This window comes from Lathamus discolor, chromosome 4 (genome assembly GCF_037157495.1).
Source record: "Lathamus discolor isolate bLatDis1 chromosome 4, bLatDis1.hap1, whole genome shotgun sequence".
Lineage (NCBI taxonomy): Eukaryota > Metazoa > Chordata > Aves > Psittaciformes > Psittacidae > Lathamus > Lathamus discolor.
Genome location: NC_088887.1, coordinates 27603881 through 27621159, shown reverse-complemented (window position 1 = coordinate 27621159; position 17279 = coordinate 27603881). Strand labels below are relative to the sequence as shown.

General features: G+C 40.7%; 1 protein-coding gene across 1 annotated transcript; it reads left to right on the top strand.

Moving 5' to 3' along the window:
- The first annotated feature begins 6804 nt into the window (after window positions 1-6804).
- MRPL39 (mitochondrial ribosomal protein L39) lies at window positions 6805-17184 on the top strand. The gene is made up of 10 exons (XM_065676747.1): window positions 6805-7015; window positions 7465-7671; window positions 8012-8151; window positions 8636-8735; window positions 9654-9721; window positions 11781-11893; window positions 13800-13865; window positions 15002-15155; window positions 16060-16107; window positions 16963-17184. The coding sequence occupies exons 1-10, from the start codon at window positions 6823-6825 to the stop codon at window positions 17047-17049; spliced, it is 1176 nt and encodes a 391-aa protein (XP_065532819.1). The 5' UTR covers window positions 6805-6822; the 3' UTR covers window positions 17050-17184.
- Window positions 17185-17279: the final 95 nt, after the last annotated feature.

Below are 17279 nucleotides of genomic sequence, written 5' to 3'. Positions count from 1 at the left end.
TGTACAACGTTAATCCTAAAAATACGCTTAAGTACTTTGTTAGAAGAGCACAAGACTGCTATCCATATTTTTAATCTTTTTAAGTTAAATGTAGCAAAAATATTTTCATTAAACAACCCATAGAGCCCAATATGGAAAATTTGTACTAGATGCTGAGTTTGACAGTTATTCTTGGAGAGCTTTCCATACAGACTCCTTTTTAGAATAATAAAAATAGTCTATAATTAACATCTGCACACAGCATGTTGGTCAAAAATAGCTATCTTATTTTGTAATAACTATTCTAGTAATTTTCTTTGTATAGAAAAGCCTTTAAAGGTTGTGTGGAAGTGCAACATGATTTCAAGACTTGGATTCTTCTTAATGATCTCAGTAATTCATAAACCAAAACATCATCATCATTTTACTAGATGGTATCTCAGATAAATCTACATTCTTACATTACAATGGAATTCTTTTTACTTTTAATGAAAATTTCTGTTGCAAATGTGGGGTGCTGATGACAGTCTGTTATAATAGTACAGGTTCACCTGTTTTACTTTCTCTCTGATAAAGAGCTCTGTGAAAAAACAATTTTGAAAAATATTTTGCAAAAATTCTGTGAAACACTGTAATCTAAAACTCTGTCTCTCTGCTTTGAGAACATTTCACTTTTATTTGTTATAGAATGTTATAAATGAATACAGAGAAATTAACTTGTATTGAGAAAATACTTCTTTTGGTGATTTCTCCACTCAAAATAGGTTTTGTTTTGAAAGGACAAATGAACCAAATCACCATAGATTTATTTTTTTTGCATCTTGCATGCTCATTTCTAGAATAACTTTGAGGCATAATTATAAAAAAATAACCAGTATAACAAATTAGAACCGCAAAATTAGGTTACAAGGGTGTTGTGCTGTAAATCTTTGAACACGTTAAAGATAAGTAAGAGGAAGGCAATTATGATTAAAGCATGCATAGGATAGGGGAAAAAGTAGTGTACTACAAGAACAGAACTGGCTGCTTAATTAACACCTAAAGGAGTAAGATGTTAATTCCTGTGTAGTCAAGACTCATCTGTCTTGGTTTACACACACTGAACTAGAAGACAGTGATGGGGAGTGCTAATGAATGTTCATCTTCATACTGTCATTCAAAAAAAGAGAAAATGTAACAAAAAGCCATGGTTCTCTTTTATAGCCCATCCTGGCATAAACCTGACATACCTGAAGTTTACGTGTTAAATTTAGGTTGATCAAGTAGTGTAACCCTAACTTCGTGTAAGCAAGTACACATCTTTTATTCTGTTGATAAGCAGGTAGTATGGATGTGTGATGATCTGTGAGTAGCTTGTCTCCTGTTTGCAGAGTAAAATATCAGTGAAAGTATCAAAGATTACAGTTCTGCACTGCTTTTCCTTTTTCTTCCTGTGTTTTCTTAAGTTAACTGTCCTTTAAACTTTTTAGTGTCTCTTAGCTGAGCTGTAATAGCACATTATAGCCCAGCAAGGTTGCTGATAATTGCACCTGTTTATGATGAGATGAACAGGGGGCAAGATTTCGAATCTCGAGCAACTAAGGGTGAAAGTATACATAGCATACCTATATTCCTATTTATATGGAAAGTTGGAGGGCTGGTTTTTATTGGAATTTACATTGTTTAGGATTTGGTCTGGAAGACATTTTTGAATATTTTTCCATATTTAGAGGAGAAGAAGAAACAGATGTTTTCATGTATCCAAAAAGATAAATGTTGTTTGAGGTGGTAAGAGATATCATTTGAGACCTGATGCTGCAGCCTGTGGGTTAAATCTCTGTACACATCCTTTTTCCAAGCACACTAAATTGTTGTCACATACAATTGTTCCACTAAGCACTGAAGATGAGAACACATAGCTGTAGAGTGAATGTTCTGGTGTGATTCTGGGCATGGCAATGGGACAAGTTGATGGAAAACTGTTTTGTAAAACTGCTAAACCAGATTCAACTTAATTAACTAGTTTAATCACCAAAATGCATATTTCATGCTCTGTGTCACAAATCTTTTTTCTGAAACTCACTGATTGATGTGCTATGTATTCTTCATTGTGCCCAGACTACCAACCTGCAGCACCTTGAATCTGTCAGCTTTAAAGCCTTGCCCTTTAGGGTGAAGAATTATCAGCAGCCATATGTCAGTGTGTGGAGAGACTGATATTTACAATTTAAGGGATATTTGCTTTCTTTTGCAATTTTAACTAGCCTTTTATGATGTTCTGATGTATTGCTTCAATGGCTATGCACTCCTCTAGTTGCAGTAGGCCTTGTCTACTTTCTTCTCTGGCATCTCATTACAAGTTTGCTGCTTCATGCTAATTGCTTTAACTCCTGCCTGGGAAAAAACCGCAAACTGATTTAGTTGGCAGATTATCTCCTTATTTTGTATTTTGAAACTGAAAACTGTGAGCAAGTACAGCTTTGAGAAAAGGAGCAACTAAAAATTCAGATGTTCTTTTTTTCCCACCAAGCTGTTGTTTATGGCTCTTTAAAGACAGAGTATGCCATAGATCAGTTGCCTGGTGATAAAAGACTGGAGCACTGTGATAGAACACTGTATCTCTATTAGATTGTTGAAATATTTCATCTCTAATGTGCCAGCCAAACTTGAACCAGGAAAACCACAAAATCTGTGGGTAGAACAAGATAACAGTAATACAAATTACTTGTTCTAAGTAGCTTTTTTCTGTGACTCCCCCCTCCCCTCCCACATCAATTTTCTGGAATTTCTTGTGTAATTTTATCTTTGACTTGCAAAGTACAGTGTTAATTCAATTTTTGTCAACTGAATTTGCAAGATTAATGCCTCTGAGTAGACAGCTCAGTAGCAATCGTAGAATCATAGAATGGTTTGGGTTGGAAAGAACCTTAAAGATCATCTAGTTCCATCCCCCCTGCCGTGGGCAGGGACACTTCCCACTAGACTAATCAAAGGTAAATTTCTGAAAAAGCCACCAAATTGGATGCCCCAATTCAACCTAAGCAACAGTGGACAATGTGTTAGCCATGATACTGGTAGTGCAGAATTATTTTACCACAGGGTTTACAGTGCTCTTCTGCTTCATGGTGGCATGAAGAATGCAGCTCTTAGGATATAGTTTCACACCAAGCTGTCTTCCAGGCAATTGCTGTCTCTGGCCATGGATTACTGCTACCACTTCACTTGTGCTCAGAAATGAGTGTACAAAGCTGTATGTTAAGCCAGGTCACTGAAATAATGTGAATAAAACATAAATTTTCACCAATACTAATCCTGCAATTTGTATCACTTGAGTGATCTTGTGTTCAGTGCCTTGGACAGTGCTGTTACACTTGTCTACCTAGAGAGTAAGCAGTGAGAAACGGCCAAGAGTGGCAGAGGAAGGGGCAGGAATTTTTAAGCCAGCTTTGCTTTTGAAGAAAGATGTGAGCTCAGACCCAGCTTCGGGACCATATGGGTGATTGACTGTCACAGTTTGTCACTTATGTATTACTGTTGGGTCACATACTATGGCATAAGAGTGATTATGGAGTTTCTGTTCCCTCCTACGTCAACCTCTTATTTTCTGCCCATTAGGAAAAAACATCCATGGTTTTCCTGAAAGCCAAATGGCTTTACGAAGCCTTATACCTTGTAATTAATCTTGGACAGTTTTGTTTCCCATCTCTTCTCTGTACCACAAATGTGCTCAGTGTTGTGACAACTAAAAGTCACGGGACTTCAGCCAAACCCTTCCCAGAGTATTTCTCAGTTGGAAGGCTTTTGTCTTTTGGCATTGAGAGATCAATAGCTAGGGGATTGCAGAAGGCCTGTATGTCCTCCCTGGCTGCTGAGAGGGCCACCATGGACAGCCAAGAGTATCCCCCAGCTGCCCCTTGGCTCAGTCCATGGGATTTGAGTGGACCCAGGTGCTTTTACTTTCTCACAGAAGTAGATGTTTAGATGTTTATTGTGGTAAACAAAGAAATGATATTGCAGTTGTGAGCCAGCAGGAGTCAAAACTAAGCTTGGACACTGAATTAATGAATCCGTATATTGTTTCTCTTCTCTGCCTTTGTCCAGGGGCTGTAGAGATTCCAGCTGAACCCTGAGTGAAATTCCCAGGAGCTTTGGTTGTCTTTTCATTTCCAGTGGGGGGTAAAGCTTTGCACTGTCACTCAGCTCAGGATTACCAAAAGACAGAGGGCTATAACAATGCTCCTCCTGTAGCCTTCAGGGTGTTACAAGTCCCAGATGGCTTTTTATGTGCATTGTGCTTCCAGACCAATACCGAACAAGCAGGAGGGACCAGATACCCTACCATCATTTTTCTGAAGATTAAGACGAATAAAAAGTTGCAAAAATTTGCACAAAAGCAGATTTAGAGATTAGAAACCAGCAATTTAAAACAGAGACATATAATAAAGTGGGCATTATCAAATAGGATTTTACTCCTGTTACTCAAGATTTCCTCAGAGTTACAGAGTAGGGTTTGTTTCTGTCTTTCATTCTCCAAATATATTGAAATTGTCACCTCATAGAGTAAAATATTCTTTTTATACCCTAAATTGTAAACTTTCTTTGTGTTTTTCTGTTTGTTTTTTTTTTTGGGGTGTGTGTGTGTGTTGCTTTTTGGGGGGTTGTTTTTTTTTTCCTATTTAAACCAAAATGATTATGTGATGTGGTGTGATCATTGACCACACATTGACCTCAAACCATAGAATAAAAAGTTAACAGAAGAAATGGTGTAGTTGAGTTGTAATGACAAAATATAATAAATTACAAATAATAATAGCATCTTTGTGTTTTCTCTGGACTTTTCACTTCAGGGCCATAAACTGCTTTACACCCACAGTGATGTAGCCTGCAGTAAGCCTAAAAAATAACTTGCATTTAACTTCTTTTAAAAAATGAAAAAGCAGGGTGATTGACTTGCTGAAAATCTTAATCCATCAAATAATGTAACAAAGGGCACAAATAGCTACTGTACCTGCACACCTTGCTTTCTGGATGAGAGGCCATCTGAGAAGGGAAGCCAGTGCTGGGTACTGAACCAAGAGGAGCCAGCTGTCCCACTGCTCTGCAGATGTGTTTCCATAGTGGAAAATTCTCTGTCTATCACTGGCCCTTGCAGGCATTAACTTATTTATCTTTCCAATGCTGAGTTTAATTACATCCTTTAGTGCTTAACGGCGCTAATTCAGTGTAACTGTTTAACACTGGCATTCTTGATAGCTGTTGTTATATTTTGCCAATTGGGGCTGAAGACCACCATCAGATAAATTGTAAAGCATCTAAACAAACTCTTGAGTTATTTCACATTTTTTAATACATTTTATTGCAAAGCATGGTTTTCCTGCACATGCAGTAGCTAGTTTCTGCTTGGCTTCATTTTTTTGGGGAGGAAGTGCAGTAGTGAGGTATGGTGTGTTGACCTTGGCTGGATGCCAGGCGCTCACCAAAGCCACCCCATCACTCCCCTTCTCAGCTGGACAGGGGAGAGAAAAATATAACAAAAGGCTTGTGGGTTGAGATAGGGACAAGGAGATCATTCAGCAATTACCATCATGGGCAAAATAGACTTGGGGAAACCAGTTTAATTTATTACCAGTCGAATCAGAGTAGGGTAATGAGAGATAAAACCAAACCTTAACACACTTCCCTCACCCCTCCTGCCTTTCCAGGCTCAACTTCACTCCTGAATTCTCCACTTCCCTCCCCACAGCAGTGTAAGGGGATAGGGAATGGGGGTTGTGGTCAGTTCATCACATGTTGTCTCTGCTGCTCCTTCCTACTCATACTCTTTGGTTACTCGAATGTGGGGTCCCTCCCACAAGACAGAGTCCTCCATAAACTTCTGCAATGTGAGTCCTTCCCACAGGCTGCAGTTCTCCATGAACTGCTCCAGGGTGGGTCGCTTCCATGGGTGCAGCCCTTCAGATCGCTCCAGTGCGGGGTCATCAGTCCTGTCAGCAAACCTGTTCCTCTCTCCATGGCGCCACAGGTCCTGCCAGGAGCTTGCTCCACTGTGGGCTTCCTATGGGGTCACAGTCTCCTTCGGGCATCCCACTGCTCTGGAGGAGGGTCTTTCCCAGGCCGCAGGTGGATATCTGCTCCACCATGGACCTCCACGTGCTGCAGGGACACAGCCTGCCTCACCATGGTCTGCACTACAGGCTGAAGGGGAATCTCTGCTCTGTCACCTGTAGCACCACCTCCCCTCCTTCTGCACTGACCTTGGTGTCTGCAGAGCTGTTTCTCTCACACAGTCTCACTACTCTCTCTGGCTGCAGTTGCTCCCATGCAGTAACACCCCCCTATTTAAATACTATGCTACCACCATCGCTGATGGGCTCGGCCTTGGCCAGCAGCAGGTCCATCTTGCAGCTGGCTGCATTAGTTCTGTTGGACACAGGGGAAGCTTCTGCAGTTTCTCACAGAAACCACCCTGTGGCTCCCCAGTACCAAAACCTTGCCACTCAAACTCAACACAGGAGGTCAGTGGAGGCAGAGGGTGAGGAACTGGAGTTAAAATGAAAACTTGGTAGTGTGTGCCTGGTGTGGCCCAGCCCATGGCTCGGCCACAACAGGGAGCCGGGCACAAAAGCCCCTTTCCACACCAGACCGTTAATGCTGTAATCCCAGTACCACATTTTTGTGCTCCTCAGTACGAGATGACCTTAAGGCCATCCAAAAGGTGCAGGTTTTGGGGATGATACGCCAGTGTCATGAGTCCCGATGAGGCAACGGGGGAGCAGGGGGTAACGCAGTACACCCGGTATGCCGCAGCTAACACACACAGCGCGGGGCCTCCGGGGACAAAGCTGAGGTCCGGAGCCGAGGCCGATGCGCCTGCAGCCCTGGGTCCGGTCCCCCGGCGCCGCCTGGCGGCCCCATGCGCAACCGCACGCGGAACCGCTTGGCCGCTGCTGCTGTTTCCGGCGGAGCCGGGGTGGGTGCACAGCGGCGGCAGGACTCGGCCGGAGCATGGCGTCGCGCTGGGCTGGCCGCGGCCTGTGGGGCAGGCGCCAGGGGCGGCGTGAGTGGCAGCGGCTTCGGGCTTGTCCTTTTGCGGCGCTTGGAGGGCCCCCCGCCGTGCGGGGCGGTTCGGCTCAGGGCCGCGGGCTGAGGAGGGAGGCCGCCTTGGGGACGGCGGCCGCGGGCGGGAGGCGGTGCCGGCCGGTTTCCCCGCGGCGCGAGGGGGCTCGTCCCGCAGGGGCTGTGGGCCGGTGTGAGGGAAGGGGCTTTGCAGCCAGAGACCGTCGTTAAGGTCTCGTTGCTTCAGAGTTTTCTGTCGTGGCTTCGTGCAGGCATCGCAGGGACCGATGATGGATGGGTAGCAAGAGTCGCTGCAGGGCTCACCCTAGGCGTATTGAGACAGACACATGGATGAGCAGTACAGCGGAATGTTCTCCTTCCAGAAACCAACATCTTATAAAGAAACTCTGAAACTCCCTATCGCTTATTTTAGCTCATTCCTTTCACCAGGGTTCATCTCCGCATCAACTGTTTCTCGACTGACATCAGAAGAAGTGATTCAGATGCGTAACGAGCTCTTCAGCAAAGAGAAAGAAAGACAGTTGTCTCTTTATCCACGAATTGAGAAAATAGAAGTAAAATACACTGGGAAATCGCACCCTGGGAGTGTGTTTGTAATGAACAAAGCTTTGTCTACTCCGTACAATTGTGCCATGCGTAAGTGAATGGACTAACAGTGTGACACTGCTGATGGAAATTGTACTGCCAATTAAAGTACTTGTTATCTCAATTTGAAATGTTAAAATTATTGACATTTTAATGACCAGGACAACAGACGTACATTTAGAATATTTGTGTTTGGTAAGTTTAAAATACATTTGTACTAAAATCCATCAGCAGAAACTGAGTTAATTTTTGGAGGCTCTGTTAGCAACTCCTCCTCCCAAGTAATTTACAAAAGTGAAACTTGCAGTTTGTTGTTACAAATGCAGGGGTCTAAGCTGCTGACTGAGGAATATGGTTAATAAATGTGTAATACTTATTTTACTTTGTTTAGACTTAAGTGAATGGCATTGCAAGAGGTCCGTTCTAGCTCTTGTGGATGGTGAAGCTTGGGATATGTACAGACCCTTGACCAAATCTTGCGAAATTCAGTTCCTTACTTTCAAAGATGAAGATCCAGAAGAAGTAAACAAGGTAATCTATATCTTATCCCATAGTAGGTGGCCTGTGTTATGACCACTTGATTCTGTATACCTCTTTCAGTTCCAAGCCCATCTCCTTTCTTGGACTTTGTTGTGAAAGTTCAGATGTTTGTAATAGCTGCTTGGTGCATCATGGTTATCATTACCTGGACAAGGGTGTGGGCTAGGTGATGTGGAAGCATCCTTTTCAATCTATATCGTGGTATTGTTTTGTGATTTCAGCTTTAAATGTCTCCAAGGAAACATCTGGCTTGCATTTTAAGTGCAGTTTTGATGGTTTTTGAAATTGATTCTAATGTAGAATCGTCTCCAAATACAAGTTTAAATACTAAAGAAGGTAGTGTTTGTGTTGACAGCTGGGTTTGTACAGCATTCAGTTAGATGTTGGTATTCTTTTGGAATGAATAGCTGATGTTCATCTGGTTGGTTTGTTAGCTTCTAGGTAATAAATGTGTGTTTTGGAATTCTCTTTATAGGCCTACTGGCGTTCCTGTGCCATGATCATGGCATGTGTATTAAAGCGGGCATTCAAAGATGAATATTCTGTCAATCTGATTAGAGCTCCAGAAGTGCCAGGTGAGACAAGTGTTTTATATTGATTGTCTTGCTTTTACTGCTTCTTAAATGAGTGTTTAATAGTCTTGCGAAAAACCCCACAACAACCAGAGGCTTCAGTGATTGAAGGTACTTAGCATTGATAGGTTTATTGTGTGCTGTTGTTGTAGCCTTTAATTTATAGTAATCACACTGAGAGTAATTTTGTTATCAAAGTACCGCAAATTTATCTGTGTGGCAACTGGGTTTCATACCACTTAGGATTTCACATTTAATAATTTAAGGATATAACCTATTTATTGGGAAGTTATATGGGTAAGGTATTTAAGATGTGATGTGTTTTGTGAAATTTGCTCTAATAACTACATAACTCTGTGATTGCTAAAAACTGCTACTAAAAGTTACGGTGTATTCATCAAGTTGGAAGATTATTGAAGTACCCACAGGGTTAGTAACAACTTCTGCTCATCTGTGGCCTGATTTAAGATTGACAAAAATGAGAAAGTGCACAATAGAGGAAGTTATTTAAATAACAAACCCAGCGTAATTATGCATTTGATGTAACCAGCAACCAATGTTCTTATATTTGGAGTCCTCCTACAACTGATTCCCTTTTTAGCGATTTCAGTATTTGTCTTGATTGGTAAGTGCAGAGTGGATATTTCAGTTCAGGATTTTGAATAAACTTGCATATACTAAGCTATATGGTATTACACTGACATTACATTAAGACTTATTTAAAAGACTCATTCAGAGAAATGAAATGAAAATGGTACAGGTTTAATCTGCCAGTTGTAGAATCACAGCTGAAAATTTTATAATGGATTTCTTGAGATCATTCTGTTTTTCTTATTAATTTTGATATATTAATCAGAATATGCTATGACAATGAAATACGTACTTGTTACAAACGTGAATGTTTTTTCTTTGAACTTGCAGTGATCTCTGGAGCTTTCTGTTATGATATAATTTTGGATGATAGACTGAATGACTGGAAACCAACAAATGTAAGCACAATAACTTCTTGCCTGAAAGGTTGTATAGGTTGTCTAGATTACATAGAATCATGGAATAGTTAGAGTTGGAAAAGACCTTAAAATCATCTAGTTCCAACCCCCCTGCCATGGGCAGGGACACCTCACACTAAACCATGTCACCCAAGGCTCTGTCCAACCTGGCCTTGAACACTGCCAGGGATGGAGCATTCACAACTTCCCTGGGCAACCCATTCCAGTGCCTCACCACCCTTACAGTAAAGAGCTTCTTCCTTATGTCCAATCTAATCTTCCCCTGTTTAAGTTTTAACCCATTACCCCTTGTCCTATCACTACAGTTCCTAACAAATAGTCCCTCCCCAGCATCCCTATAGCCCCTCTTCAGATACTGGAAGGCTGCTATGAGGTCTCCACACAGCCTTCTCTTCTTCAGGCTGAACAGCCCCAACTTCCTCAGTCTTTCTTCATACAGGAGGTGCTCCAGTCCCCTGATCATCCTCGTGGCCCTCCTCTGGACTTGTTCCAACAGTTCCATGTCCTTTTTATGTTGAGGACACCAGAACTGCACACAATACTCCAGGTGAGGTCTCACGAGGGCAGAGTAGAGGGGCAGGATCACCTCCTTGGGCCTCCTGGTCACACTCCTTTTGATGCAGCCCAGGAAACGGTTGGCTTTCTGAGCTGCGAGCGCACACTGCTGGCTCATGTTCATTTTCTCATCAACCAGCACCCCCAAGTTCTTCTCCGCAGGGCCGCTCTGAATCTCTTCTCTAAATACAGTAGTATACATGTAGTCTTCTCTACATACTTGTGCAGTGGCTCTTTTTTGATGGTGGAGAGGAGGCAGTGAGGTTTTTTTCTTTTTGTTAGGTGTATCTACACTAGTATTTTTTTAGGTCAGGGGTACTCTTTGGTGACTAATCTCCACATTTACCACATACTGGCTCTCATTGCAGGGTGCTTGCAGAGCACACAGGCTGGGTTCCTTTTAGGTGAAACTAAACATTGAGCTGTCCTTCAGGCGCTTACAGGCTTTAGGTCTGTGGGGCTAGAATAAGTTCTAATCTGAAATACCATTCCAAAAGCAGTTGATATAGCTGTTGGGACCTCAGTGCCATCTTTGTTACTCTACAGATCTCCTACTCAGCCACTCCTGCCTGGTAATGTAGATGTAACAATAGTCTTTGTTTAAGTAGCGCCCTCTGAAAATAAAAAATATGTGTAATATATGTATTTTCAGCTAGTGGTTTACAGCATAATCAACTTATTCTTGTAAAAGAACTGTGAGAACGTTCAGATGAAGCTCTCTAATACCTTGCTTATATATATTGTACTCTTCAGTAAATCTAATGATCTAAAACCTAAGTTTCATAACTGTTTCATAGCTGGTGTGATCCCAGATGTTTTACTTATCTGGGGCTTACTCGTGTTCTTGTGCCCAAATATCAGTGGAGGTGTGTATGGCTAACAGTACTGGTACAGTGCAGAATTTTTGTTCAGTATGATCTTCGTAGTTGAAGTAACTTGATTTGGAGTATTTTCTGTGTGACATTATAAATGTAATTTCTCTTAATAACAGTTTATCATTTGTTAATAAATCTGAGTATACAGAGGTTTGGATTCTGGATCAAGGTGATCAATTTCTGTTTATTAATTATTGAGTATTTTTCTTTTCCCTTTGATTCCATCACAATAGAGGTCATTTTTAACCAAAGTCATGACTCTGGGAAACAAGACACACAAATGAGTGTTTAAGAGTAGCAAGACTGTATGTGTATATATCATGGAGGGAAAACCTGAGAAGTTTGACTTCAATTAATATATATTGTTTCTGATGGAAAAGTGCTTATTGATTTGACTGGGCATTGAATCAGTCCATTTAAAACAGTGATGATTTGTAGCAATCTGTTGCTGATAAATAGAGTTACAGTCCCACAGCAATATTCTTATATTTAGTCTTTGCGGTACATGATCGTTATTGTTTTGACTAATACTTAGTGTTATGCTTTATCTATTCATTACAGCTGTGAAACAGTGGTGGCAGTTTTATATGTATCAATTGTTTTTCTAGGACAACTTCCGTTCTCTTACAAGGGATGCTGGAAAGCTGATTCACAGAGACCTGCCATTTGAAACACTGCATGTTGAAGCAAAAGTAGCACGTGAAATGTTTCAGCATAACAAGTGAGTGAATTTGCCTTTCTTTTAGAAGGGCAATTAGAAATTCATTTTAATCTCTGCTTGGTTTTGTAAATCTAAAATAAGACAGGTGAAGGATAAAAGTACTTCTCTCACTACCTTGAATGAGCCTGCCTTTGTTCTCTTTGTCACACTACCTTATTTCATTTTGCATATTCTCTCCAGAGAACACTGGGCACCTTTGGATGTAGTTTTGTGATAAATGGAAAGACTGTTGACTTCTTAGATTTCACTGCTTTTAAATTTAAGATCTCTGGTGATTAGACTTGGCATACTACTTACTCTGCCTTTGCTGAAAGGCCTGGTGAGGCCACATGTGAAGTATTGTGTCCAGTTCTGGGCTTGTCAGTGCAAGAAAGACTAGCTACTGGAGAGGGTCCAGCGGAGGGCCACAGGGTTGTCCAGGGGCCTGGAGCATCTCTTTTAGGAGGAGAGATTGCAGGAGCTGGGCCTGTTTAGTCTAGAGAAGAGAAGACTGAGAGGTTATCTCATTAATGCATAAAAATGTCTCAAGGGTGGGTACCGGGAGAATGGTGTCAGACTCTTTTCAGTGGTGCCCAGCAATAGGATGAGGACAGTGCCCATAAACTAAAACACAGGAAGTTTCACCTCAACATGAAGAATTTCTTTACTTTGAGAGTGGCAGAGCACTGGAACAGGCTGCCCAGGGAGGTTGTGGAGTCTCTCTCTGGAGACATTCAAAACCTGCCTGGACACGTTCCTATGTAACCTAGTGTAGGTGGCCCCTTGTAGGGGGTTGGACTAGATGATCTCCAGAGGTTCCTTCCTACACTAATGATTTTGTAATTCATATTTTGGTATCTTCAAATGGAAATTTGCTGAAATGCAGGTTTTACGCTCTGCAGGAGGAAAATGGGTAAAATACTCTGGTCTGTGCTATAAAAGAAGGCTTGTTCAGAACACTCCAGTTTTCTGAAAAATTGCTGAAAAAACACTTAGGCAGTGTTTCGGGTTTGGGGGTGGGGGTTATTCTCTGGTCCGCTGCTTTTTTTGGGGTTAGAGGGAGGTGGGGGAAAATGGTAGTTTATCCTTAGCCGCTCCTCACAGGACATGCCTTGCAGCCCTTTCACCAGCTTTGTTGCCCTCTTCTGATGCAGTCAAGGACCTTCACATACTTCTTAAATTGTGGGACTCAGAACTACACACAGTACTCAAGGAAAGGCCACCAACACTGAATATAGTAGGATGGTCACTTCTGACCAGCTGATTGTGCTGTGTCTGACACACCCCAGGATGGGGTTTGCACTCTTGGCTGCCAGGCTACGCTCCTGACCCTTATTGAGTCCACTGTCAGATGGCACCCCCAGATCCCTTTCTGCAGGGCTGCTCTCCAGCCACTGCTCTCTCAGTTTATACTTGTGCTCGGTGTTACTCCCTACCAGTCCAGCATTTGGACTTGTTAAATTTCATGCCATTGACAACTTGTCCAGAAGGATGCTGTGAGGGACAGTATCAAAAGCCTTACTAAAATCCAGAAGAAACTACATCTACCACCTGCCCTTCATCCACTAGGTGGATGACCTTGTCATAGAAAGATACAAAAGTAGTTAAACAGGACTTTCCCTTTGTGAACCCATGTTGACTGTGCCTGGTGACTGTGTTATTCTTTAAATGCCTTTCAGTGGTACCCAGTATAATCTCCGTATTTTTTCCAGGAACTGAGGTTAAACTGGTCTGTACAACATGCTTTATGAAACATGTCAATGTGTGTTGTCATATAAAATTTAGAATTTAAACTTGTTTGAAAGCTCGCGTAAATACAAGCATGATTTTTAAGAATGAACCTTTAGTCAATCTCTTAATTATTCTTATAAGAAGTAGGTGTTAAAGGTGAGGATTTTTTAAATATTTCTTTTTTTGTCTGGTTCAGATACAAACTGGAGATGATTGAACGAAAAGCTTCGCAGAATATGGAAGGAATTGTAATGTTACATAGGTGAGCAAAGCAACTCATTCTGTAATGATTCACTGAAAGATATGATAACGTTGCAAGTACTCTTTGCGGGTGAGAAGACTAAGTTACTTGTGATGGTTTCCAATTTAGAAATCACTTTCATTCATTGCTCTTAAGTCTTAAGTTGTTATTTGGGTGTTTTCTTCTTTATACAATCATTGTTTTGTGATACCTAACACTTGGTGGATCTCACTAATTTAAGTTAGAGGTGGTAAGTGCCAGAGAAGTCTCACTGCTTTTATATAAAATCTAAATAAATCTCTAGAGCTTGAGAGGTTAAATAGACTACAAACCAAATACTTGTTTGAAAACAAGAGTTAGCATTGCATAGTGGACTTTTCTTCTGAAGTTGTCAAGGTCTTCCTAACTGGTGAGCTAGGGAGTGGAGCTGGCTCCTGGGATAATAGGTTTTAGGCTGGAAGCTGGAAGCTTGTGTTGTATCTCAGGAGTGTAAAAGAATTTGTGACTAGCTTGGGCTATCGTTTTATAGATGTTTAAATTGTTCTGCATTTGATTCTGGAGTCCAAATTTCTCTAAACAACAGATGTCTCTGCAATGACAGTTCTGGAAATTATAGAAAGACGTTGTGTCTGTTGTTCTCTGTTATGAGAGAATGGGCTTACCTATTGAATTCTGTGAGAGGTTTGTTCTGAATATCCTTTCGCTGTACATATTTTTGTCTCTCACTTTTCTTAAGTGATTTTCATTTTTTCAAGACCTGAAGGGGAAGCATGTGTGCAGGTTGTGAATGTTGTACTGTGGAAAATACGTGATCTTGGAGACAAATCTTCTGGTGAACGACAGATTTGTCCCACTTTTAAAGCCAACATGGCTTAAAAGATTTGTAAACCTGGGATCGTCTTTCTAGACTCAAGATTTAAATTTCATAAGTTAATTTTAGGCAATTATGTAACGTGTACTTTTGTTTCAGGAAATCTAGAAATGATGAACTGGGGATTTATTTAGATTTGGTTTGGGATTTGTGTGGCTTTTTCTTTCATCTGTTCTCTAGATGAGAATTTGCTAATCAAACATAAAAACAAATAGGCTTGTACTGCTCTCTCAATATATTTGACATAAGTTTGGGGTTTTTTTCTTTTTTTTATCTCTCCCATCAGATTTGGTGACTTTGTAGATGTCAGTGAAGGCCCTCATATTCCAAGGACAAGTTTCTGTTTCCAGTATGAGATAACAGCAGCCCATAATCTTCAGACTAACCAATCTGAATTGATAAGGAGGTTCCAGGGTGTGTCCCTGCCAGTCCATTTGAAGGTAATTAATCCATTTTTTACAGGTTTTCCTTTTTTACATTAGGGCACTTGGCTTACTTTCTGGTCTTTATTGTATGCTGTGCTGGTAGCTGAACATAATTCAGAGGTGAGAACAGCTGCATAAAGGGAAGGCGCATAATGGTGACTGTGTTGGATATTTGGAATTTGTTTTCCTGGAATTATTGTGAATGTGAAACGGACCTGGAAAAGTTTGCATCACAGGGCCCTTGACATTTTCTTTCAGTACTGAGAGTGTTTTGGTTGTGCAGTTTCTGCGTGGATATTTCGTTCACTTTGCCTTAATCGTGCATGCTAATCTTCTGAAATTGTGGCTGTTGACAGTGTTTAATCAGATTTGGGAATAGCAGAACTTTGAATTTAGACTACTGATAAAGGATACCATTTCAAGGTCTTTCATGACACCAAAGTATAACTTAACTACAATAACAAAAAAAAGTCGTAGTACTAATCAGTTTCCAACAAAGGCTTTGCAGAACTGTAGGTGGAGGCAGGAGTCATTCTTCCCATTCCTGTTGACTCATATGTTTGTGACAGGTGGTCTAGCACATGTGCTGTTGTCTCACATGGGGAAGTTTTCAAGGGACAGGTATGCATGGGTTCCTCACCTCATGTCTGTGTCCCCTTCCTCATCATAAGATTTTAGTTCCTGTTTTTACGTACCCTCTCAATGATTCCACACAACAAATAGATGTGATCAGCAGACATTTATTCAAGTGCTCCAAAGGAATGTGGGCAAATTGGTTGCTGGAATCAGGAGCTGTAACATCCGAGTTAGGGATTGTTACGGTTTTGTGCCAGCATTGCTATACATTTGCCAGAATCTATTTTAAGATTTTATTTAATGTTTTACCTGCACTAACATCATTTAATGACATTTAATACAGGCTTACTACATTGTGTGGCACAAACTGCTGGAAAGATCAAAGAGGCTGGTAAGTTTCATTAGTGGTGAAGTACAGTTTACCAGATATAAAGATACACTGTGATAAACGAGAATTTGAATTATTAGGGATGGGTAGTATATTCAAGAACACATCTTTAGGAATGGAAATATTCAGAGCTGAATAAAAATCTGATGCACAAGAAATCTAACTGCCGAACTGCTGTGTAGCAGGTTTGAAAGGACACATGCAGACATGTTTCTCACAAGAAAATGCAGGGATAAAATCTAATACCACTGGGTGAACCTAGGTGGGAGTTACTGGAGATAAAAGGGAATGCTGTTTCAGTAAACTGCATAAATGCACTAGTTTCAGGGTTTTTTTCCTGTTTAAAACCTACACTGAAAATAAGTTTCTTACAAACATTCTTCTGTTAAACAACCAGTATTTCAAAGTTGAAATGTGCTTATCCGAGAGAAGCTTTACAGTGTCTAAATAAATGCAGAAGACCAAGTTTTTAAGATAAGTGGAACTATAAACTATCATAAGCTGCATATAATCAAAGACTTGCTAGCAAAGCACGCTTAGACATTGGAAATCTTCATAAGAATTAAACACCAGATGTTTTGGAGCCTTCAGATCAAATATTTTACTTATTTGTGTGGTAAGAGAGAGAAGCCCTGCATGTCTCCTGAAACTTGTTAGCCAAGGATGTGTTCAGAGCCTAGCCCATCATATTTTCCCTTAAAATTAATTTGAATATGTGTGTCATTCATGTTCTTTCATTTTGGAGGCAGTAATGGTCTTTGTAGTCTGTCCTTGTTAAAGTGACAGTACAAGGGGAGGATTTCCAGGATCAAGGAGAATTAAGTAATTAAAAAAATACATCAAAATCTTTGTGTGCAGGTCACTGAAGAAAAATATTTGGAAGCAGCAGCTGAACATCATGAGGCAAAAGATGGAACTGAAGAAGAAAAAACTGCATCAATTTAAATTAACTTTAACCTCTAAATGTACATAATAAAATGTGTATTTTTACATGGCTTATTTGCACTGTATATAAAATTTGTAATTAATTTGAATTCTCTGGACCTAAATCATGGATAAAGCTGTTATCAGAAATTTCAATGCACTTTAAAGTTTTCTTTTAAAGGGGGTGTGTGTATGTAATATTTTAGTTGTGATAACTCATCTTGCAACAAGTTACCATTGTCCTTATCTTG